Genomic DNA, 26,574 nt, shown 5'->3' with positions numbered 1-26,574 from the left:
TTATGTTGGGACAATCATAATTTTTTATGGGTCGAATGCTGGAGCATTCATAGATCTAGAAACTTTCGAGCTTGTCATCTTCATCGTCTGAAATATCAGTTGCTCCATCTGTTTCATATGTCTGCTGGAATGCGAGGATTGACTCATCATTTTGATCATCATCGAGAGAGAATACCGATTCAATGTCCTCCTCAGAGTCCCAATCTGTGCTCTTGTGCAACATCTGAACAAGTCTTACTCGTTTCTGTTTCTTTGGGCAATCTTTTGCATAATGACCCTTTTAATTGCAGATGTAGCATCTTTGTATTTTTGGGTCTCTTCGATAATTCCTTTTTCTCAGATACTTCCATTTTTTCTTCTTGTGTCTCGACTTTCTGGATTTCATGTGTGTTCGAAAAATCTACTTCTCTAGGTTCTCCTGTTGAGCAGGAGCAATGTTTATCTCCTTCACACTTGATACGAAGGTCCTTCCTCTTGCATTCTTTAGTAATTTTTATGCTTGCTTTCTGGACTCTCTTATACATCTCGTATTTTCTACAGAGTGCATCTAGATTCACAAGAGCACTTTGATAGAGTTTACCTAAAGAGCTCTAGTCTTTTTCCACTCATCTAGAGTTCTCGAAGCACTTCTTCTCCAAGTGGATCTAGCAAGCTATTCAGGTAAGCTTGCTTCAAATTGATGTCGTTAGGTCCGCACAAAGTATAATACCTTTCAAAGATAAGATTATAATGCTTCTCAAGATCTTTTCTTTTAAGGGAGCAGCATTTAATCTTCACATACTCTTCTCGGGCTTGGGTACTGTGATCTTCCCATGCTCCACAAAATTCTTCAAGGATCTGGGAGATGACCACATCTAGGCTTGAAACCTGTGAGAGTTGAAGCTGTCTATATTCTCCAAGGTTAATCCACCAGATTCTTAATCTGCCGACAAACTTTGAGACAGCTCGAGTGATGACTTCTCTAACGTGATTCCTTCTTTCATCATTTCTGTCGTACACCAGGCATGAAGTTCTAGAATCTTATTTCGCCATTGATTAGGTGGAAGTCCTTCGAGGGAGATAGATGGACCATTTGCACTTGAAGCATTCGAGCTTTGGGGAGGATTGGCTGACGAAGTTCCTTCAAAGAGGTTGATGTTGTCTTCGATTTCTTCTTCATCAAAGGGATTTTCGTATCTCGATCTATGAGTGGATGGTTGAGTCATCATTGCCGCTTTAGGGGATGAATCCACCTCTTCAGATGAACATTGGGATGAATCGTCCACCATTATTTGGAGAGCTGGGAGCATTTCATCCTTTCTCAAGATTTCTTTTGGACAATCTTGGGAAGGTGTTGCCAGCTTGGAAAGAAGCTTGTAGATGGAGTTGTCTTTCTCCAGAATTCCCACATTAGGTTCATGACTGCTGGTTTCCCCAATCTTTTGTTTGTCTTTCTTCTTAGCGGATGAGGCTTGCATTGTTTCAACCCTTTCGGTTTGGGTTGGTTGCTATTGCGTATGCTGCCTCTTCTTTAGATGCAAAAAGGAATCACTTCCTCTGAATGAAGCTTGCATTGATATTGGCTGAAACGTTGGTTGAGGAGAGCTGAATGCCAAGCTGGTTGGTGGGAATAACGGGTTAATCTTGGTCTATCTGTGTTGTGGTTGCTGACTCTGCTTGAGAGAATTCAGTTGAGCTTTGAGGTGTTGCATTTCTGCTTCTTTTTTCTTAAAAGCAGGTGAGAAGGATGAAGTGTGCTGAATTATCCGCATGAGTTCTTCATGGACTCTTTGGATCTAGCTTTGGCACTTATCGATGAGAATGGTTGTGATGTCAAATCTGTTGTCAACTTTATTTGCCAATTCCCTTTGGTTGTCAACAATCTGCTGGAGCATTTTGTTATGGGCAAAGGCATTTTCAAATTTCCAGTTGAGGGTGGCTTCAGCTGCAAAAATTTGCTTAGAGGATCCATTTGGATTGATGATGCCAGGGTCTCTAATCTTCTAGGAATGTCTTGTTTTGAGTCTTGGGTCTTCATACTCCAATGGTGGAAAATCATTTTCATAGTTTGAGGTCCTGATCATATTGACCTGAGGAACATCATCACCTTTGTAGGGATACCTACTATCATCGCCTCAATGTTCTTCTGGATATCCATATGGCCATCCAACTCTATAGTTGACATAGTAGTCGAACTTTTCGGATGGTTCTCCCAACAAGCATACTGCCGGATCTCCTTCTTCAAATCTTTCTTTGAGCCGCTATTGAGAATTCTTTTTCTTCTGTTTTCTTTTTCCATTTTTTCTATTCTGATTATCTTCAGAATCATAAATGGGGTTTATCAGACAGTCAACATCAAACCATTTATGTCCGTCGTTTGTGTAGGGCTGATACATAGGAGTGTCATCTCTTTGGAAATAAGGAATTGGAATATTAGATCCCAATGCATTTGGATCTGCCAAGTTGACATTATGAGATGATGGTTTGATTTCTGCCTTTTGCTCTTCTAGATGGATGGGAGGTTTGTGGTATGGCTGAATCATCATGGTAGGGAAGACTGGTTGGGAATCAGTTTTGGATTCATGGGTTTTTGGAAACGATATATGGACATCTCCATTTGGCATGGTTTTGTAAACGGGATCATGAAGGAGACTGGTTTGGGGATATGATGGAGTTGCTCATATTTGGCTATCCAGGCTTTTGAAAGAAGTTTGATGAGCTCTTCTCTGGATTTTTGTCTGAGAATATGGACATGACTAGGAACGAGACCGGTATCATAGTTAACCAGGAGTGCATCCTGATTTTCTTTTGGTGCAACCAGGTCAAAGGAATGATTTTGTAGTCTGTAAACCATCTGGTGATGAAGAGTGGCCGCACAAAAGTCAAAGATCTGCAGAGCTCCAACAATTTGAATTTAGACCTCGAGAGTTGTTCTCATACTTGGATCAGTCAGAGGTATGCAGTAGTCTGGAAAGATCGCGAAGCTCACCGTTCCTGCGTTTAATGTTGTTTGCATAGTAGCGATGCAGGCATGCTCATACTTGCAGAACTTGGAATCCAGTAAAGCAATTCTGGAGCTGACTAGGAGACCTTTCCTCCCGTGAAAGGTTAAATAGAGCTTGACGGCCCCCATGTGTATATGAGCATATCCTTGGTTGAGATATTTTCGTTGGAAGTCATGATCGAATTCCAGAGTCACAAACTGTTCTGCTTCCGTTGCCATCAGCTGGTGAGAATCAAAGTTTGAATCTTCAATAAGCTCCTTCACTCCCTTTGGTATTGCAATCTTTGTTGTGAACTTTTTCAGGAGATTCAAAGGATACTTGGTCTTGTCATAGACAAAGTATGGGTTTGTGATTTTGGGATCTTTGGTTTGGGGAACAAGACTAGTTTCTGGATTTTCTGGTTGGTAATCTACTTCATACATAGAATCATAACGATTAGAAGGGAATAAGGTTGAAGACAAAAATCTTGGGGAAGAACTAGAGGATGAAGATCGACTGAGCATGGTTTTAGAAGACATGGTTACTCAAATGACAAACTCAGAACCCCTTCTGACAACCATTGAATAATAGACCTTCTATTTACCTTTGTTTAGATATGATGGACATATTCAGTCCTAATAACTATGTCTTGTGTCTATTATCAAAAAATGAAGCAATGAATTTGTCTAAGTGTTCTTTTGTTTTCACTACCAGAGAAGCCAGTTAAGCCTGACCAAACATAGCCTCTCTACGGCATTAAGGGCACCTTAGGTCTTACTCCCTGATAATTTCAACAAAATAAAATCACTTCTTCTTTTGTTTTCACTGCACTTCTATACCAGCTTTTGAAAAAGAAGGATGCACCATCATGGGAATCTAAGCATACCACAGCAGTTCACGCTTTAAAAGCAATGGTTATGAAGCTGCCACCACTCCAAATTCCTGACAAAGGAAAAAGAATCCTTTAGACTGATGCCGCTGACTACTATTGGGGTGCAGCTTTAATAGAAGAAAAGAAAGATGGGACTAGACATGTCTATGGTTACAAGAGCGGTGCCTTCAAAGAATCGAAATTACATTATCACTTCACTTTCAAAGAGATTCTGGCAATAAAAAGAGGAATTGAAAAGTTTGAGTTCCATCTAATCGCCTATAGTTTTACAGTCGAAATGGATATGTCATCTTTTCCAAAGATGATCCAATTTAGGCAGAAGATCTTACCACAAGGCCAATTGCTTAGATAGGCAAACTGGTTCTCGCGGTATAAATTTGAGGTAAAGCACATCGAAGGAAAGCACAATGTTCTTAGTGACTTCCTCTCCAGACCAGTCAATCCTTACGTCCTTTTCCTTATGGCATCTTCATCAAACCGATATCTTTCTAGCCTTGTCCAGACTCTCCCAAATAAAGTCCAAGACGACCTTCTTCGTCATACAATAGGGAAAAGTAACAATAAAATGATCCAGAGTCTGCAATCCATCCTCCTTTCTAAATATGGACTTGTTGATGTTCCAATCAAATGCATTGACTGGCATCCACTCCTTCCATACATCAACGGTCTCTGGGTCCCAACGCGACTACATCAATTTTCCTAAAGAAGCCTTCCTTCTCCTCTGGTATCTTGCAAGATCTTATTGTGTTGCTATGATCTTCCACAAACCATGGACATTTGCCTTCCTCACCAACCATACACAAAGGCTTCAGCAGTACGGCCATCTTAAAACTGGCTTCTTTTTTTCATGACAGAACAGCAATGGGTTGAACACCTCGACTTCATGACTGGATTCCCTTATCTTCTTGTCACATTCCACTTACAAGGTGAAATTCAAAATAACAAAGGGGACAAGTTTCTTAACAATTTTCCAGTATGTGAAAGGATCAGAAGTTTCAAGGAAAATCCCTCTACTGACTAGCACTTGTCGGCACGAGACTGGATCAATACTAGAAAAAGCCTTTGTTATATTAACAATGTTAATCCAGACAAGATATCACAAGACCTGTTCAACCCAGTTAATTTCCAAGATGACGGAAGTGCCAAAAATACTCATTACCCCATATTGTTCCCTCATTTTTATAGCATATATCTCACAAATAGGCTGACACTTCACTACATGGAACAGACTGGTATCAATGGAGGCATTGATGACCTGGAGGCCCTGGCAATTTATCCTGAAGAAGATGAAGAGGACTACAGAGCCAAACACAAGCCCTAATCAGACCCCTGACTTGATCACATGGCCGCTTATTTTAGCTTTTGCATTATGACCTTATCAATGTGAAATCTTTTGCTTTATGTCTTTGTCAGTGTGTAAGCTTTTACTTTGTGTCTTCACGTAAGCTTTTGCTTTATCCGATTGTAAGCTTTACTTCAGAAAAAGCAAAAGGTGTGATGCATATTGTTTTGGCTTTTGTAAAGGAAATAAAGGAAAAAGAATTTGCCAAGTGATTATGCGTCAAAGTTATGTAAGTAAGTATTTAAATGCATTAATTAAATGTCCCTATTTTAATTAAATACTTAATTATGTCCCATATTTTAATCAGTGAGCTCATTTGATAATTTTAAGATAATTATCCTATTTTTGTCGGAGATTTACAAATATTCATGTTTAATTATCGCAAGATAATTTTTTGAAAATTTGGAGAGGCCATGCATTTAATGTCTCGGGCCATGCATGCAATAACAAGCAGACCGAGTCATGCAAAATAATGTAAATTGAGGCGTTGAGTGCAAAAACGAAGCTAATTGGGCGATTATAGACAGTTTCGACACTATTTCATAATCTAGACATAACTATCTCATACGAACTCCAACTGAGACGATTCAAGATGCTACGAAATGCTAAGAAAAAGTTCTACAACTTTCATGTTTTGAGTTTTAAGAGATATGTGCTGTAAAAAGGTCAAAATCGGGCTTGAAAGTGCAAGGCAGGCCATGTGCTTTTGAATTAAAAGGAAAAGCCCATGTGTGAGGCCCATGATGTGACCACGTGGGAGGCCATGCGCATAAGACATGCGCTGGAATGAAGGGTCGGCCCTGCTTGGGGGGTTCCTTGTAGGTTTGGAAGGCATTGAATGTAAAGTAATTTTGAAAAGTCAACAAAGGGGAGCTTTATTAGTTTATTATTTCTTTAAGTTTAAAGGTAAGGTTTTTCTTTTGGGGTGGGGGGAGTCTTGTTTTTCTTCCTAGGAGGTGTGCGCAGCAGGGAGTCTCTCTCTCCCCACGGCCTTCAACTCTCTCTCTCTCTCTCTCTCTCTCTCTCTCTCTCTAGCATTTAAATATTTATTTAAGTTCATTGTTAATTTTAGTTTTTTTTATTTAAAATTTGTTGGAATTTCAATGATTATTGGGTTATTTTCATTATTAAAGTTCGGTTGTTTTTTTTATTTAAAGTTTTTGTTTTGAGCAATTTTTATCGTGCGATAGTTATTTTATCATTTTGTTTAAGTTTATTATTGTAATTGAGATTTTTATGGTAGAATAATTAGTTTGAGTAGTAAAGTTTTATTTTTAATCTCTGTTCAAGATAGTACTTAAGTTTAATTTATTGTTGAAATCTTGTTTAAGTTATTTTGATGTTGAAGTCTGAGTTAATTTATTTCTTTGTTTTGTTAGCAACTATGGTTGGATTTAGTTTAATTTTTGTTTACGTTATTGATTGGGTTAATTTTAGTTTTTGAGTTCATGTTTAATTGGTGATTTTAAGGTTGAATATCTTAGTTGCGTGATAAAATTATCATTTTTAGACGTTTGTCTGAAATTTCGAACGTAGGATTTATTTCCTGTCTGAATGGTTAACGTAGGATTGTGTTTTGCATTTAATTTTGTTATCGTCTATCTTATTGTGTCTGTTTCCCATTTCTTGTCGTCAATTTTGTGCGTGTTAGGTTTATAGTTTAGATCTTGCGTCATTTTAATTTCATCACAAAAATCTCACAAATCCAAGAAACTGAATCTGAACCATGTTTAGTAAACTTTTCTTTTCTTAATTTCTTTCGAGTTTACACAAAATTGAAATTAAACTGCATTCCCTGAGGAGACGATCTGACCCTTGGGCTAATTATTACACAACTGAACTCCTATACTTGAGATAGCCTTCGCGCTGCTCATTTATAGAGTGAGTTAAGTTTTTGGCGCCGTTACCGAGGAATATCAAATTTAGTTTCAAACTAGTGTTTTTCCCTTTTATTTTGCTTTTCTTCATGAACAAAAAAAAAAAAGTTTTCAAAATAAAATAAAATATGGCTGCACCTGCACCACGCATGCTTATGAATTTTTTGCAGCCTACACGCACCACCGCACCTTGCATTGCTTTGCCACATGACACACCAAATTTCATGATTAAGCCTAGGGTGTTATCAGTCATACCCCAATTCCACGTGGTAGATTCTGAGAGTCAGTATCAGCATTTGACAGACTTTGAATTGGTCTGCACCACCTTTATTGGAACTGATGAGTATATCAAGCTCCACTCATTTCCTTTTTCTTTGAAGGATAAGGCGAAGATCTGGTTTAACTTATTGATGCATAACTCTATTAATAGTTGGACTGATATGCAGCGTGAGTTCTTACACAAATTCTTTTCTTTCAGAGAACCCAGTACCTGCAGGAGCAGATCAGTCAATTTATGCAGAAGGGTGACGAGACCTTCCAGGCTTGTTGGGAGAGGTTTAAGGATCTGATAAATATCTGTCCACATCACAGGTTCGAATCCTGGAGATTAGCCAATTATTTCTATACAGGTCTTACTTTTTAATGCAAACAGTTTGTCCAAAAAATGTGCAATGGAGAATTCTTCAGAAAGGAATCGAATCAGACTCTATCATTCTTTAATTACTTAGCTGAAAGTGCCCAACAATGGAACACATGATATGATCGGGCACCAATGGCAGCACAACCTCTCAGAGCAATCGGTGGTGGAGGTAAATATAAGGTCAAAGAGGAGACTAATCTATAGGCTCTTGTTACTGCTTTGTCTATGAAAATAGAAGTTATGGAGTAAGAAAAAGTGAAAGCTGCGAAATCGATGGAGGTATGATATATTTGTGATATTCTAACCATAAGATTTAGGATTGTCCGTTTCTACCAGTATTGCATGAGTAGATCTGATCAAATGCAATCAGCAAATTTGGTCAACAAATCTCAAAATCAGCCATTCTCGAAGACTTATAATCCGGGATGAAGGAATCACCCGAACTTCTCATGGAGGAATGATCAATCTGGTCCATCATCTTCACAGTTTCAGCAACTTCCTCAGTCTTATGCACCACCCTAGAATCTACCCCGTGGAATTGGGGTATGACTGACAACAACCCAAGCTTAATCATGAAATTCGGTGCGTCGTGTGGTAAAGCAATACAAGAAGGTGTGGTGGTGCGTGTAGGCTGCAAAAAACCCATAAACGTGCGTGTTGCAGTCATATTTTTTTGTTTTTTTTTTCAAAACTTTTTTTTTCATGAAGAAAAGAAAAATAAAAGGGAAAAACTTTAGTTTGAAACTAAATCTGGCATTTCCCGACAACGGCACCAAAAATTTGACTCACTCTAAAAATGAGCAGCGCGAAAGCTATCTCAAGTATAGAAGTTTAGTCGTGTAATAATTAACCCAAGGGTTATATCATCTTCTCAAGGAATGCAATTTAATTCTAAACTTTGTGTAAACCCGAAAGAAATTAAGAAAAGAAAAGTTTACTGAACATGGTTCAGATTCGGTTTCTTGGATTTGTGAGATTTTTGTGATGAAATTAAAACGACGCAAGATCTAAACTATAAACCTAACACGCACAAAATTAACGATAAGAAATGGGAAACAGGCACAATAAGATAGACGATAACAAAATTAAATGCATAACACAATCCCACGTTAACCATTCAGACACGAAATAAATCATACGTTCGAAATTTCAGACAAACGCCTAAAAATGGTAACTTTATCACGCAACTAAGGCATTCAACCTTGAAATCACCAATCAAACATGAACTCAAAAACTAAAATTAACCCAATCAATAACGTAAACAAAAATTTAACTGAATCCAACCATAGATGCAAACAAAGCAGAGAAATAAATTAACTCAGACTTCAACATTAAAATAAATTAAACAAGACTTCAACAATGAATTAAACTTAAGTACTACCTTGAACAGATATTAAAAATAAAACTTTACTACTCAAACTAATTATCCTACCATAAAAATCTCAATTACAATAATAAATTAAAACAAAATGATAAAATAACCATCGCACAATAAAAATTGCTCAAAACAATAACTTTAAATAATTAAAAAAAACAACCAAATTTTAATAATGAAAATAACCCAACAATCATTGAAATTCCAACAAACTTTAAATAAATAAAAAAACTAAAATTAACAATGAACTTAAATAAATATTTAAATGCTAAAGAGAGAGAGAGTTGAAGGCCGTGAGGAGAGAGAGACTCCCTGCTGCACATGCCTCCTAGGAAGAAAAACAAGACTCCCCCCATCCCAAAAGAAAAACCCTACCTTTAAACCTAAAGAAATAATAAACTAATAAAGCCCCCCTTTGTTGACTTTTCAAAATTATTTTACATTCAATGCCTTCCAAACCAATAAGGAAACCCCCAAGCATGGCTGACCCTTTATTCCAGCGCATGTCTTATGCGCATGGCCTCCCACATGGTCACATCATGGGCCTCACACATGGGCTTTTCCTTTTAATTCAAAAACACATGGTCTGCCTTGCACTTTCAAGCCCGATTTTAACCTTCTTACAGCATATATCTCTTAAAACTCAAAACATGAAAATTGTTGAGTTTTTTTTAGCATTCCGTAGCATCTTGAATTATCTCAATCAGGGCTCGAATGAGAGAATTATGTCCAGATTACAAAATAGTGTCGAAACTGTCCATAATCGCCCGATTAGCTTCATTTTTGCACTCAACACCTCAATTTACATTATTTTGCATATGACCATGTCTCCTTGTTATTGCATGCATGGCCCGAGACATTAAATGCATGGCCTCTCCAAATTTTTGAAAAATTATCTTGCGATAATTAAACATGAATATTCGTAAATCTCCGAAAAAAATAGGATAATTATCTTAAAATTATCAAATGAGCTCAATGATTAAAATATAGGACTTAATTAAGTATTTAATTAAAATAGTGACATTTAATTAATGCATTTAAATACTTAATTACGCAACTTTGACGCGCAATCACACCCCCTAACTAACGTTTTGCTAGTCTCTAGCAAATAACGTGAATGAAATCCAAGACGGTACCCACTAATTCCAATGAATATTAAATGAATGCAGATGCGACACAAATATATCATTTCACATACGGGAATATCATTAGATTATACACAAGCTCATTCATATACAATTCACGCAACTTCAAAGCAAGTCATTCATGCAAGTTTTATCATTATATAGTCATTAAGAACAGTATACTCACATAAAGTTAGCCTGCAATTACGATTCAGAGTTAATGTAGCCGTATGAATTCAAGTATGAATAGGCAAAATCTCGAGGCATGTGTATGACTCGTTACACCCAGGATATCCATAGACACCTACAGAACGGTCGTTTTGACTCGGTCTAACTAAAATATCCTCAAAAACACTCAAAAATGATGGGTTCACTCGTCATATGTGAAGAATGTCATGATCAAACATCTCACATATTGCAAGGAAAAAATACTAAATGTATGGAGTGGACTAGTGTGAAAAAGGATCTAACCTATTTGTGAGGTGTCGGATCCTTCACCCTAGCATCTTCTCACCTACTCGCCATATCCAACTAAGACCACCTTAGATCAACTTATTCACAAACTAGGCGTAAACACATCTGAAGCATTAGGCGACTGAAGAGTCTTCATATATGGAGAACATGTGTCATGTCCCTGACTTTTTGTGGTAGTTGTGTGGAGTAGGTATTAATCATTCACTTCATTCTTGTGCATTTCTATTTCTCTTTTTTCTTTCTACTGCTCATTTTTCAATTTCTTTCTTTTCATAGTCAATTAAAATAATCATTACACTTCTTTTACTGTCTTCATACCGCTCATGTGAATTGAGCTCGAATAGTAATCCATGAAATAAGTCTATTTCTAGGGGTGGCTAAGCCTTCATATCTTAAGTAGGCTACAAGACCTAGGTTTCTATCTCCCCGTTAGATGTTACCTCTAGGCTAGTAAGTCAAAAATCGAGACTAGTGTACAAAGAATATCCGGAAAAAAAAAAAAAAAAGTGAAAGTTGAGTTTCATGAACTCTGAGTTGACGTTAAAACTTAAAAGAACGATAAATGGCTCAACAATACCTCACAAGGTGTAAAAGTCACCATGACCGCTCTCTCAGTGTTCACAAGGAACCCTAAATGCTACAAGTCACGTGAACGTGTATTTTCAGTCTTATGAGATACCATGTAAATACAGAAGTTTATACAGCCAAATTAACACGAATGAACTACCAATCAACCTTCATGGAGTTACAATTCCTAGATTAGTCCTATAAAGGGAAACTACACATAAATAACCCAAGTGTGTAACTTCTATGTTATATGCAAGTATGTAAAGAGTATAAATCAGTGTTAATAATGCCCTAATCATCTATATTCAAATTTTTCTTTTCAGTGTATTTTCTCATCCCCACCCCCCCCCCCCAAAAAAAAAAAAAAAAAACTAAAGTGAAACATTTTCCTCAATGTAAAAGCATAGGGGAGACGGAAGAGACGATAAGGAGGGAAGTAGAGACATACCTGGGTAGAAAAGTAAGGAAAAAGAAAAACTGAAACTAAGGAAAAATGTACCTAAAAATTAACTAAAAATAAAACAAAGTAAAAAAAAATGAAAAGAAAGGAAAGAAAAACATCACAGTCTGTCTAGCAGAGGCTCTGGAGGAATTTCATTTTGTGGGGGCAATTTTATAAATTGAACTAGCGGATCTCCAAATTTGAGCCGCCACAAGGAATCAATCTTATTACATGTACGAAAGTAGCCTCAAATGAATTAATGCTCTTCAAAATACCAGACAATACATGTGCAAATTGACTTTCTTGCTTTAACAAGAAAGGATTTTTATTCAGTATTTTTCCAAGAAATTTACTTCTTTAAAAACTGGTTTTTAAGGAAAAGTTGTCGGAATAGTTACCTTTAGTTTTTCAAAAACATCAACATTAAAATTTTTAACTGATTCATTGAAAGTTGAATTTTTACTATTTTGCTCAACTTCTTCATTTAGTGCACCAATTACCTTGTCGTTGCAGATATTTGCTTCGGCATTGCAATCATTGACATTCACTACAGTAAATAATGACGGTTCCATGGCTATCACTTGCACTTGAATATCTGGTTGGGATGACGGCTCCTTCAATTCCGAGCTAGCTTCCTCTGATTCTTCTTTAGCTTCATCTATCTCAATTACAATTTCAGGTGTCAAGGCAACTGTTTGTCTGTTGATGGATATCTCAGGTCGGGGAACTTCTTCTTCACTTCTCAGAGTACTAATGGCCTTCTCTGTCTCAAGAGGATCCCCTGAGACATCATGTACTTGTTGATATTGTTGTCAGTATACCTGAGGATCAGACTGAGGTTGTGCCAAAAATTCCTCTTTTTCCAGGGTATTCAATGTCATGCTCAACTCAGTCAAATCGGTGTTTAACTCATTGATGGTGCTTCGCAATTCATTCATGGTCTAAGTGTTAATCTACATAAATTCTTGGAGTGTATTATCCATTTGTGTCATGCTATCCTCAAAAGATGTCGTCGATGAAACAGGAGCTTCATTAGATTGAAATTCGGGAAGTGCGTAGCTCTGATAGAACTACTGTGGCTGATACTGATGCGGAGGAGCAACTGGACAATATGTTGGCTACAAAGGTAGTGCATAAGACTGAGGTTGCTGAAACTATGAAAAAGATGGATCAGATTGATCATTCTCCCATGAGAAATTCAGGTGATTCCTCCATCTCGGATTGCAGGTGTTCGAGAATGGCTGATTTGGAGCGTTGTTAACCCAATTTGTTGATTGCATCTTATCAGAACCACTCTCATTTTCTAATTCTTCTACCCTCCTTTCCAACGCAGCAACAAGAACCTGGAGATCATTCTCCTCTTTGACCTCATATTTACCTCCACCACCGATTGTACTAAGAGGTTGTACTGCCATTGGCGCCCAATCATATTGTGTATTCCAGTGTTTGGCATTTTCAGCTAAGTAGTCGAGGGATGACAGTGCCTGATTCGATTCCTTTCTGAAGAATTCTCCATTGCACATATTCTGGACAAACTGTTTGCATTCAAAAGTAAAACCTGTATAGAAATAATTGGCTAACCTCTAGGATTTGAACCCATGATGTGGAGAGATATTTATCAGATCCTTGAACCTCTCCCAATAAGTTTGAAAGGTCTCGTCACCATTCTGCATAAATTGACTGATCTGCTCCTGCAGGTACTGGGTTCTCTGAAAAGAAAAGAATTTGTGTAAGAACTCACGCTGCATATCAATCCAACTATTAATAGAGTTAGGCATCAACAAGTTAAACCAGATTTTCGCCTTATCCTTCAAAGAAAAAGGAAATAAGCGAAGTTTGATATACTCATCAGTTCTAATAAAGGTGGTGCAGGCCAACTCAAAGTCTGTCAAATGCTGACTTCTTCAAACTTCTTATGGAGAAATGATCAATCTGGTCCATCGTCCTCACAGTTTCAGCAACATCCTCAGTCTTATGCACCACCTCCGCTGCCGCTATATCATCTAGTTGCAGTTCCTCAACAGCAGTATCAGCTGCATCTCTCAGAGTTACGCACCTCCAGGATTTCAATCTAATGTAGCTCCTGTTCCACCAATAAAATCTTCTGATGATCGTATGACGCAGATGGTGAATATGTTTCAGCAATTCATGCAGATTCACGTCACGACCACGACCGACAGTCAGAATACTCAAGCCATCAATGAACTGAGAGAGACTATTAATAAGATAAGTACACAGCTGAATACCTTAGAAAAAGAGAAATTTCCAGCACAACCTCAGCCTAATCCTCAGATATACCGACAATGACAACAACCAGTGCATACTGTTTCAGGGGATTCTATTGAAACGGCGAAGGTTGTTATTACCTTGAAGAGCGGAAAAGAAGTTTCCCGTTTTGAGATACCCATTAATCAACAAATAGTTGCCCCAACACCTGATGTTGCAACTAAGACAAATGAAGCAAAAGAAAAATCAGATGAAGCAAGCTCAGATTCAAAGAAGTCAGTTAATGTGGAGGGTGAGACTAGTAAGGAGTACCGACCTGTCGTACCCTATCCTCAGAGGTTAACAACTGGTCAAAAGAACAAATATCACAATGAAATTCAAGAAATCTTCAAGCAAGTGGAGATTAATATCCCACTTTTGGAAGCCATATAGTAAGTTCCTGTGTATGCAAAATTTTTGAAGGATCTGTGCACAGTGAAAAGGAAACTGAACATAAAGAAGAAAGCTTTCTTGACCGAGCAAGCCAGTGAGTTGATATTGAGTCAAACTCCTCAAAAGCTCAGAGATCCCGGTTCTCCCACTATTTTCATTACGATAGGCGAATCTCGTATTGGGAGAGCTTTACTTTATTTGGGGAGCAGTGTTAACTTGCTGCCATTTTCAGTATACGAGCAATAAGGTTAGGTGAGCTGAAGAAAACATCCATGATACTACAGTTGGCAGACAGATCATTAAAAGCTCCACAAGGCGTTATTGAAGATGTATTAGTTCAAGTTGACAAATTCTACTACCCAATGGACTTTGTAGTCTTGGATATGCAGCAGCCTGTCTCCACCATATACCAGGCACCTGTTATTTTTGGACAACCATTCCTTACTACTTCTAATGCCTTGATTAATTGTCGAAGCGGAGTACTGAAGCTCACGTTCGGAAATATGACATTAGAGATGAACATGTTCAATGCTCACAAGACACCAACTGGGTATGATGATTCAGAGATATATGCAGTTGATGTGGTAGATGACTTGGATATTTCAGAGCTATTGTCAGCATTTAATTCTGATGGTGCATTTAAGAGTGAATCTTCCGAGCAGCTTGAGGTATTTGATGAAAAAGTTTCCTTGATTAGAGAGTTTCCAGAATCAGAGAGGTAGTCCACGGACATAGATGCAATACCAGTTCGTGATGCGCAGCGGAGACTAAATCCAACCATGACGGAGGTCGTAAAAAAAGAAGTGTTGAAAATGTTAGATGCTGACATCATCTATCCTATCACCTACATGTCACGTGCCCCTTGGTTTGATGATATTGTGAACTACCTTGTCACCGACCGAACGCCAGAACATGGGGTAATTCAGGATAAGCGTAAGTTCTTTGCAGAGATCAAGATCATACTTGAGAAGACAGGTTGTCCTAATCAAAAAGACTGGTCAGATATACTAGTTGATGCACTCTGGGCCTACCAAACTGCATTCAAGACAAATTTAGGGATGTTCCCCTACAGGTCAGTTTATGGTAAGGTATGTCATTTACCTGTTGAGATTCAGTATCATGCACTATGGGCTATAAAATAGATTAATGTTTCACTTGATGATGCCAAAAGTTTGAGAAAGTTGCAGGCGTGTGAACTTAGAGAATCCTAGAGGGAAGTTTATGACAAGGCTCGCTTAGCAAAGAAGCAGATGAAGTTGCTGCATGACAAGAAAATCAAGGATAAACAACTTTTCCCGAATCAGCAAGTTCTTCTCTCCGACTCCAGATTACATTTGTTTCCTAGAGAGCTAAAGTCCCAATAGGGTGGCTCGCACATCGTTAAACAAATTCACCCTCATGGCACAGTAGATATTTTGGATCCAAAGAATGGTAACAACTTCACGGTCAATTGACAGCGGCTCAAGCCTTTCAGGACTCCCTTCGATCCAAATGAAGAGGTATTGCTTCTGCAAGACCCTAGGGAAGTCTTCTGACCTTTCTCTTCCATTACTTTTTTTTTTCTTTTTGTTTTATTTGTTTATTTATTTGCATTTTTCTTTTCTTTTTCTATTGCTTTAGTTGGTAGTGATTTTCCATGTTTTTCTATTGGCCTATTTCCTCTGTGCACATCTTTTCTATTTCTCTCATGCTTTCACATTGAGGACAATGTTTCGCTTTAGTTGGGTGGGGGGGGGGGGGTGAGAATTTGTATGTGACAATGTGATGAGTTTTTTTATTACAGCAAAATATATATACATACATACATATATATATATATATATATATATTGAATATGAATGATTACACACTTGGGTTATTTATGTATAGTTTCTCTTTATATGACTAATCTAGGAATTGTAACTCCATGAAAGTTGACTGGTAGTTCATTCGTGTTAATTTGGCTATATAAACTCATGTATTTACATGGTATCTCATGAGACTGAAAATACACGTTCACGTGACTTGTAGCACTTAGGGTTCCTTGTGAGCACTGAGAGAGCGCCTGTGACGACTTTGACACCTTGTGAGATACTGTTGAGTCATTTATCGTTCTTTTGAGTTTTGACGTCAACTCAAAATTCATGAAACTCAACTTTCCCTTTCTTTTCTAGATACTCGTTGTACACTAGTCGATGTTTTTGACTCACTAACCTAGAGGTGACATCTAGTGGGGAGATAGAAACTTAGATCTTATAGCCTACTCAAGATGTGAAGGCTGAGTCACCCCTAGAAATAGACTTAACTCATGGACTACTGTTCGAGCTTAATTCAAATGGGTGGCATGAAGACAATAAAAGAAGTGTAATGAATGTCCTAACAGACCATGAAAAGGCAGAAATTGAAGAATGAGCAGAAGAAAGAAAAAGAGAAACAGAAATGCACAAGAATGAAGTGAAAGATTAATACCTGCTCCACACAATTATAATAAAAAGTCAGGGACACGACACATGTTCTCTAAATATGAAAACTCTACAACCGCCTAATGCCTTAGATGTATTCACGTCTGGTTTGTGAATAAGTTGATCTACAGTGGTCTTGGTTGGATATAGCGAGTAGGTGAGAAGATACTAGAATGAAGGACCCAACGCTTTTTAAATAGGCTGGATCCTTTTCAGACTAGTCCACTCCTTACATTTAGCGTTTGTTCCTTACAATATGTGAGATGTTTGATCATGACACTCCTCCTCACATATGATAAGTGAACTCATCATTTTTTAGTGTTTTTTAGGATATACCAGTTAAGACGAGTTAAAACAACCGTTTTATAGGTGTCCACTGGAATCTTGGGTGTAACGAATCTTACACATTACATATGTTTCGAGATTTCACCTATTTATACTCAAATTTATATGGCTACATTAACTCTGAATTGTAATTGCTAGTTAATTTTATGTGAGTATACGATTATTAATGGTTATATAATGATGAAACTTGCATGAATGACTTGCTTCGGAGTTGCATGAATTGTGTAAGAAGAAAGTAAAAGAGAGAAAACTATACAAGAGGAAGTGAATTTCACTTTGTGTATTTTGCTTACAACTTGGAGATGTATATGTATAGCTATACAAGAGGGTGAGGTAATCCTAACATTCCGATGTGGGACTAAAACTATACACTATGTCCAATAGTGTATGAATGAGCTTGTGTGTAATCTGGTGAAATTCCCGTATGTGAAATGGTATATTTGGGTCGTAGGTGCATTCATTTAATATTCATTGGAATTAGTGTTCATGGGTACCGCCCTGGATTTCATTCACGTTATTTACTAGAGACTATCAAAACGTTAGTTGGGGGGTGTGATTATGCGTCAAAGTTACGTAATTAGGCGTTTAAAATCGTGCATTAAAGATTATAAATTTTAATTAAACACTTGATTATGTTCCATATTTTAACATTGAGCTTGTTTGATAACTTTAAGAAAATTATCCTATTTTTACTGCAAATTTACAAATACTCATGTTTAATTATCGCGGGATAATTTTTGGAAATTTGGAGAGGCCATGAACTTATTGTCTCAAGCCATGCACGAAAATGAAGACGTCGAGTCATGCATGAAGAGACTGGTGGTGAACTGGGCCATGTCTCGAAACTAGCATGAAGGGCCATGCATGGGCGTGCGTGGGCTGGCAGCATTAAAAGGAAGCTAAAGAGAGGCCGAGCTGAAGAGAGGCCGGGCTGGGAAACCAAAAAAGAAACAAGAAAACGAAAAAAAAAAAAAAACAACAACAACAAAAAAAAAACTTGATTTGACTCAGCCATGCATGGAGCGTGCATTGGTGCTGGGCTGGGAGTTGAGTCTCCATGAGGCGCTAGGCCTTTCTCTCTCCATGGCAATTTTGAAAAGTCAACAAAGGGGCTTTTGATGGCAATTTTGAATAGTCAAAAAATGGAGGCTAGGTTTTTACTTTTAAGGGGGGAGTAGGTTAGGGTGAGAGGGAATACTAGAGGTTTTCTTTTGGGCTGGGAGGAGGCGCCACACACAGCAACTGCAACTCTCTCTCTCTCTCTCCCCCATTCTCTTTCTCTCTTTTCCCTTGCTCTTCTCTTTTTGTCATCGTACTTTTTCACTTTGATTTTATTTTAACGGTTTGTATAAATTTAATCCTTTTTAATTATTGTTGAAGTTGGTATTTTTATTTGAGTTATTTTATTGTGAGTTTAATTTGCCTCTGCTTATTTCCTTTGTACTACTCCATTATCATTGTCATACTTACTTTAACATTTAGTTTGGGATGATTAGTGAATTGAGTATTTTTGTTTAAGTATTGTTAGGCTTATTTATGCTCGAGATTTTCTTTGGTTATTTTATTTAATGGGTTGTTTTGTTCAAGTGTTAGTTAAATATTTTGTTTAAGCCTATCATTGAGTTTAGTTTAATTTTGTTTAAGAATTTGTTTGATTATTTCTTTAGTAATATTTGAATGAGGATTTAGTGATTGAAAGCTTAATTTGGTTAATAAAGTTTTGATCTTTAGGTTTTTGTTCGGAATTTTCATACATAGTATTTTTTATTGTCAGAATTGGAATTGATTACCGTCATTCGTTTATTATTATTTTATGCGCATTAGGTTCTTAATTTATGTTTTAATTTTAGGTTCTTAAGTTATGTTTTAATTTCGTCACAAAAATCTCAAAAATCCAAGAAACCGAATCTGAACTATGTTCGGTAAAATTTTCTTTTCTTATTTTCTTTTGGATTTACACAAAGTTTGGAATTAAACTGCATTCCCTGAGAAGACGATCTGGCCCTTGGGCTAATTATTACACGACTAAATTCCTATACCTAAGATATCCTTCGCGCTGCTCATTTTTAGAGCGAGTCACCAAGATGTCAAGGCATACTCCCTCTCTCCTCATCTATATAAGGATATGGTTAGTAAGTCAAGAGGCAGAACTAGTCGGAGCTTCTAAGTCCTTTGTAAGAAGTTCTCTAGTATCACTAAAGGGTAAAGTGGCAGAGGATGTATGGACAGGTAATCCAGTAGACTACTACTGTTTAAGGGTTTTCAGTTGTCCAGCCTATTTACATGTATCTAGTGAGGAGAGATCGAAGCTTGACGCAAAGTTTAGATGCTACATTTTTCTAAGGTATCAGAAAGGTGTGAAGGGGTTCAAGCTGTTGGATCTAATGGCAAACAAGGTGGTGATTAGTAGTGACGTAATTTTCGATGAAAATGCTATGGTGAAGCGTACTCAAGAAGATGATGAAGAGAAACAGGAGCCAGAAAACTGAAACAATGATGAGCATGTTGTGCAGGTGGAGCTAGAAACTCAGGGCAACGAACTTGGTCTCTCGGTTACAGCGAGTTCTAGTTCGTAAAACCAACAAGTTGACAGTGTTCCTATACGGAGATCCATACGCACTATCAAACCACCCCCAGGTATGGATTTGATGATCTGGTATCTTATGTTTTCATTACCAATTGCAAGGATCCAGCTACTTTTCAAGAGGCAGTACAAGGCCAGGAGAAAAGTAGGTGGATGGGTGCTATGATTAAGGAAATGAAGCCGTTGCAAAAGAATCAGATTTGGGATTTCGTGGAACCCCCAAATGAGAAAGGGTGATAGGTTGCAAATGGGTATATAGGAAGAAGGAAGCAATTTTAGAAAAAGAATAAGAGAAATTCAAGGCACGGTTAATGGTAAAGGGATACTCACAGAAAAATGGAGTAGATGATCTTCTCACCTGTGGTCCAACACACTTCCATCAAGGTAGTGCTAGGATTAGTGGCTCATTATGACCTATATTTGGAACAAATGGATATGAAGACAACATTTCTCCATCATGACTTGGAGGAGCAAATCTATATGGTACAGCCAGAGGAACTCAGCCAACCCAGCCAAGAGCACTTAGTTTGCAAAATGAAGAAGTCTCTTTATGAACTGAAACAGTTTCCGAGGCAAGGGTACAAACGGTTTGATTTCTATATGATCTAAATAGGCTATAAGAGGTGAGTATGATTGCTGCATGTATGTGAAAGAACTTGATGATGGTTCTCTCATTTTCTTATTGATGTATGTTGATGAAATGCTAATAGCTGCGAAGGACATAACTGAAATAAATCAGTGAAGGTTTCGTTGCATAAAGAATTTGACATGAAGGATCTTGGCGCAGCCAAGAAGATACTTGGAATGGAGATTCGTCGGGAAAGAAATGCAGGGAGGTTATGGTTATCTCACGGCGGTTACGTGGAGAATGCTTTGGAAAGGTTCAGCATAGCTGATGCTAAATCGGCATGTACACCTTTAGTGAATCACTTTAAATTGTCTACCGCTGAATGCCCAAGGACAGATGATAAAATCCGGGACATGTCAAAGGTCCCCTATGCTAGTGTTGTGGGGAGTTTAATGTATGTCATGGTATGTACAAGACCAGACTTGACACATGCAGTAAATGTGGTGAATAAGTTTCTTTCTAAACCAGGTAAACAGTATTGGAAAGCCGTTAAATGGATTTCCAGATACTTACGGGGTACTTCTAATTATGACATCATGTTCGGCAAGCAACAGAGTAGTCAATTAGTTGTGGGATTTGTTGATGCTGATTATACAGGGAATATGGATGACAAAAGGTCTACAACGGGTTATGTATTCACCCTTGTGGGAGGACCTATTTGTTGGAAGTCCATGGTACAATCTCTGGTGGCATTGTCTACAATTAAGTCTAAATATATGGCAGTCGCCGAAACTACAAAGGAAGCGTTGTGGCTTACTGGTTTAGTTAAGGAACTGGGTACATAGCAAGGTGGAGTTGTGCTACGTTGTGACAATTGGAGTATTTTTATTTGGCAAAGAATCAAGTGTATTATGCTAGAACCAAACATATTGATGTAAGGTTCCACAGGATCCATGAATTGATTTTTTCAGGTAAACTTGTACTTGAAAAAGTTCACAGATCTAAGAACGCAATGGATATCTTAACAAAGCTAGTTATCACTGAAAAGTTCAAGTATTGCTTGGATTTACTTCATGTCTCCACGTTCTAGAAGGGAGACGGCCCCAACCTAATGTCCCAAGGTCAAGGTGGAGCAACGGGCTACATTTTCGGTTTTTCCTAAGGGGCGTATACTCGCCAAGTTGGAGATTGTTGTATTATGTGACTCATACACTGAATGGGATGCATGTACAAGGAGAGAACATAGTAAAAAATCAAAGTGCTGAGGAGCAGCAGGGAAACCATTGACGGATTGGCTATGACCATCGACGATTTGACACCTAATTTCAGACAATTTGCATACTATGTGAAATCGTCGACAGTTTGGCCAAATCCGTCGATGGTTTGGCCATATTCGTCAATGGTCTGGCTCGGAATCCAGCACAGATTTTTGAATTTTGAAAGAGATCCGTTAAGTTGGTTGGAGTTTGGAAAAAAAGCCTTCGGAAACTTTATATATACATTGTTCTTGATGTATTTGTAAAGTTGCAAGGGTTATAAGTGTCTTTGACACCATATAGTAAAATTCTTTGTTGATTGCTCCCGTGGATGTAGGCATTACCGAATCACGTAATTCCTTGTGTTGTTTTTATTACTTTCATACATAATGCGCGGTTGTGTTGTTCTCTTGATTTCTCATTGATTACTGCATTTGATTGATTCAATATTCCGCTGCGCAAATACAATTTATATAAGGTAGCTTAGCCCAAGTGGGTTCTTGGTGCTTTTTGTACAATTATAACATTACTACAAATAGCCTCAAAATATTTTGTTGAAGTTGATCATTAATATAATTCTAATAAAAAATTTTACTTTTTTTTGGGAAAATTAAAAAATAAAAAAAACAACAGCATTACAACAAAAAACAAAAATATTCGGCAAAATGAAATACTAGAAAATGCCATCCAACAGCAGCAAACAAGCACAAAGAACAGCAGCAGAGTGCAAGCAAAATGCCAATCTGCAGCAACTATGAAATGCATAAAAACTGGGCAACCTAAAAGAGAACAACTGGATATTTTAAAGCATGAAATACAAGGAAACATATAGAAAGAAATCAGTAGATGTTGATAGAGAATTTGAGGAGACAGGAGGTTTCCTGCAGTGTTTAATTACAAAGTAAGTTCTGGGCTTGTTGTATGCCAAACAAACACGTCTAGAAATATACCCAAGCTTCCTACAAAATCAAGATTTGAAGCAAAGGTGGAATATGAACAAACAATCAATAAAACAGCAGTAAAAACAACAAAAAAGAACCCAAATAGCAGTAAGGAAGCACCAAAAATAGTAGCAAAAGAAGCTTTCTACCACATTTTTTTATCTCATCGTTAATTTTTGTCGTTAATAAACAAAATTCTCGCAGAGCAAAACACCTACCTGTAAGTAGAGCTCCACCAAACGAGCAAGGCCACTTCATCAAGCTAAATAAGCCCACACTAACCAGGGAACAAGCTAATACGCGCAAGATAGCAGTTAAATCTTACATTCCCAAACACTTGGGAAAGAAAATAAAGCCCACACTAACCTTGGAACAATCTAAATTCTACTTGTTTTTATATAAAATCTTTACTAAGAAGATTTTTCACGATAAAGAAAATAAAAAAATTTCAAGTCTAAAGAGAACACTTTCCGCGAGATAACTGAATATATACAAGACCAAATTCATTGACTAAAATAAATGGAGTTGTAAAAAAATAAATAAATAAATAGATAAAGGAAATATCAACCATTGGAATTTTATTTTAGAAACAATTTGCGTTCAGAACAGACAGTGCTTACCCAAACCAAAAGGAAAAAAAAAAGGTAAAAGATCTCTGTCACTGCAATCTACAGAATTTGGACACTTAATTTCCAGATATTCAAACCCTAATTACCATCAATAAGAAAGATGAATTGAACAACATCAATCAAGCAAAATACCCAATTTTGAATAACCGAAAACACATCACTAGGAAAAAGAAAGACCAAGATGTATAAATTATTTTTTTAAAATTGCCAAAATCAAAATACTGATGAAGAAAAAATAGTAATAGAAGCAATAGAACCAGACCTGGAACACCGCCAGGGGCTACTAACTGCTCGAACTTGAGAGTGAGTTGGTGCTAGAACTTTCTCTAGTACAGATCTAGCAGTGTAGTAATTATGTCATTCGGCAAACTCAGGGTGCGCATTGCACAGAGACTCCAAGTGCTGCAAAGCGGCCATGGCTGAGAGAGAGAGAGAGAGAGAGAGAGAGAGAGAGAGAGAGATTGTAAATTTGTCTTATGTAGAAACCCAAAATGATGTCGTCTGGAATTTGAAAAAATAAGGGCATAAAATTTATTGGCTACAACTAATTTTAATTTTCTTAAAAAAAATAACCATATATTATCAATGGCTTGATAATGAATTTATATATATTATAAACCTGATTACTATAAAATTTGTGGTTATTAAAATTTTAAATTAGTGTCACTAAAATTAGACAAATGGTGACATATAAGTTTGATGTCACTAAAATTCCATATAGCATGTATTAATGATGTCACCAAAAGCATATTTTCAGTTACATCTAATTTTCATTTTACAAATCAGATGTCATTGTGAGTCTTTTTTTTAAAAACTCTCTTTATTAACCACCTACAATGCTTTAAATTAATTCATTCAATGATTATCTAAATAAGCACCCCTAGTATGTATGCTAACCTAAAGTATAAGTCAAGTTGATAAGTTCATATACGTGCATGGTATGAGTATGTATGTAAGTTCAAGAGTGTGGATAGGGGTATACAAAATTTATTGAAAAACCGAGAACCGGACCGAAACTGAACCGTTTGAAGCTTCGGTTCGATTTTTGGGTTTCGATTTTGAATATATAAAAAATATATTTTCGGTTTCGGTTTCGGTTTCACTCAAAAACCGAACCGTAAAAACCGAAAATCGATTATAATTTTAAAATAATTATACTCTGTGGGAACTTTGATTACAAGTACATGCGGCAAAAATAATTATACCTACATTATTTTTTTTAATTTGAATTATTGGCTTATACTTTCTCAAGGAGTGGGGAAGGATTTTATAAAGGAGGAATGAGAACCGAAGCTTCCCATTTTGGCCATGTGGGATGAGTGCTATTGGGAAGAACCGAACCAATAGCAGCCTGCTACAGTGCTACTACCACAACAGGCATCATCTTCTCCATCTCTTGGTAACCTGCACACTGCACAGTGCCAAGTGCCGACTGCCATGCCCTCCAACGCTCATGCCCACACCAGCGACGCTCACGCCCACCGCCCACACCAGTTGCTAACGCCCACATCTCCACACCGACGCAGTCACACATAGCAACGCCCATGCTCACGCTCACACAAACACACACAGCAACGCCCACCTCTCCACACCCACGCTCACACACAGGCAAACAGCAACACCCACGCCAACGCCCACGCTCATGCTCGTCGCCCACGCCAGTCGCTCACGGTCATGCCCACATTATCTTGGTGCTCTGGCCATCCCACATCGGTTGGAAATGGGAAGGAAAAAGTTTCCTCACCCTATTTTTTGAAGTTGGATGTGCTTAATCTCTTCCGTGTTGGGCTTTGTAGTCAAAGCCTTGGCTCCGTTGGCTGTGGCCTGACTTGGCTTTATGTAATTATGTTATTATTTTGTTAGTTTAAAATTTGGTAAAACCGAATTAATCGAACCAAACCGTAAAATAAATGATTTGGTTTGGTTTTAAACTGACAGTATACGGTTCGGTTGCGATTTAGTAGTTTTAAAAACCGAGAGGTTCGGTCCGATTGACGGTTTTGGCAATAACCGAACCAAACCGAACTGTGTACACCCCTAAGTGTGGATGCATATATATGAGAGTTGACGTATACATGTATAAGTTTGTGAGGACTTGTGCATACACATCGAATATATACATAAGTTTCTTTGTGTTGGCATGTAGACACATAGTGTGATTTGTAGTATTTTTCACATATATTTTTTCTCGTTGTCCACTGATCTTTGTATTTCTATGTGTTTTATATAATTGCTTATGTTTTCCTCTTTTGAACTATATAACTGTTAAAAAATCTGATGACAAACTTGATAGAGGGGTGGTGTCATTTTTTCAAGGCTCTCAAGGTGAGAGTAGTCTTTGTAATGGCAGGACTATCTAATATTTAATAGACTAATAAACTAAATAAACCTGCAAGAGTCAAAAATATTGTTTAATTAGTTTTGCAAAAGGCAAACATGGGTTAATTAGATACCGTTTGTGGAATGACTATGTAGAGACCATAATTCTTAACTCTAGCTACTTTGGTTATGCAAATTAAGACTATTGATTGTTGAAAATTCCACTTGTGAGCTTGTCCTACATTGGAAAATTAAAGTGGATAATGGGTGCTTATATACATGGATGGACCCAAGACCCAATTAGCTTGAGCTTTTGGGTCAAATTGGTGTTCACTTATGTGTATCAAGTCTACCCATGGGCTCCTCCAGTCTTAACAAGTAGTATTAGAGCCGATGATTTGTAATTCTGGGTGAGTGACATCGTAAAAGTCGAGACGGGAAGCTAATTGGTAAGGCCCACTTGAGCAACTGTTAGAGAATTGTCCCAGAAGGGAGACGGTTTCCGTTCAAGGGGGAGCAGGAATTGACAAATGAGGGGGGGATTGTTGAGAATTCCATTTGAGAGTTTGTCCCACATTGAAAAATTAAAGTGGATAATTGGTGCTTATATACATGGATGGACCCAAGACCCAATTAGCTTGAGCTTTTGGGTCAAATTGGTGTTCACCTATGTGTATCAAGCCCACTCATGGGCTCTTCCGGTCCTAACATTGATTATTGGAACTAGGTATTGTTTAGATACTAAAGACTGACAAAAATTAAAAGATCTAACCACACTTGAAAAAATAAAAGTTAATGTTGACTCCGTAAAATATATAAGACCCATTATCTCACATTTTCTTACCACTCACTTGGTCTCCATCTAGATTGATGTGGTCTTCCCTCGAGGACATGTCAAAAAATTCCATAAATTTATGCATATTACATAATTATTTTATGTTTTTTTTTAATTTCATCAATGGACTATCAGTTATGCACATATGTTTATGTAGTTAGCAAGGGGTTAATTGGGTTTCTAACATTCCAATACCACTTATTGGTTTAATTATTTACTAGTTTAAAATATACATAAAAGAAACAAAAGAAATTATTAATTAGTATTCATTTATTTTAAGTAATACATAATTATTAGTTAAT

General features: G+C 37.3%; 1 protein-coding gene and 1 non-coding gene across 3 annotated transcripts in view; one reads left to right on the top strand and one right to left on the bottom strand.

Moving 5' to 3' along the window:
* The window catches only part of LOC131157826 (alpha-amylase-like), a 40,143-nt gene extending 16,576 nt beyond the window's left edge, over positions 1-23,567 (bottom strand). The window contains exons 1-2 of one of the 2 annotated variants that reach the window (XM_058112229.1): positions 23,381-23,567; positions 22,708-22,782 (exon numbers count right to left, since the gene is read on the bottom strand). In XM_058112229.1, the coding sequence (XP_057968212.1) occupies positions 22,708-22,747 (40 nt within the window). In that variant the 5' untranslated portion in view covers positions 22,748-22,782; positions 23,381-23,567. The remainder of the gene's footprint in view (positions 1-22,707; positions 22,783-23,380) is intronic. The other variant, XM_058112236.1, reaches the window with a different exon arrangement.
* On the top strand, positions 13,290-13,395 carry LOC131147428 (small nucleolar RNA R71). Its single transcript, XR_009134808.1, has one exon. It is a non-coding gene; the product is annotated as a small nucleolar RNA R71 (small nucleolar RNA).
* Positions 23,568-26,574: the final 3,007 nt, after the last annotated feature.

This window comes from Malania oleifera, chromosome 1 (genome assembly GCF_029873635.1).
Source record: "Malania oleifera isolate guangnan ecotype guangnan chromosome 1, ASM2987363v1, whole genome shotgun sequence".
Lineage (NCBI taxonomy): Eukaryota > Viridiplantae > Streptophyta > Magnoliopsida > Santalales > Ximeniaceae > Malania > Malania oleifera.
Note: the sequence above shows the minus strand (reverse complement) of the source record. Positions and strands in the feature narration are given on the sequence as shown.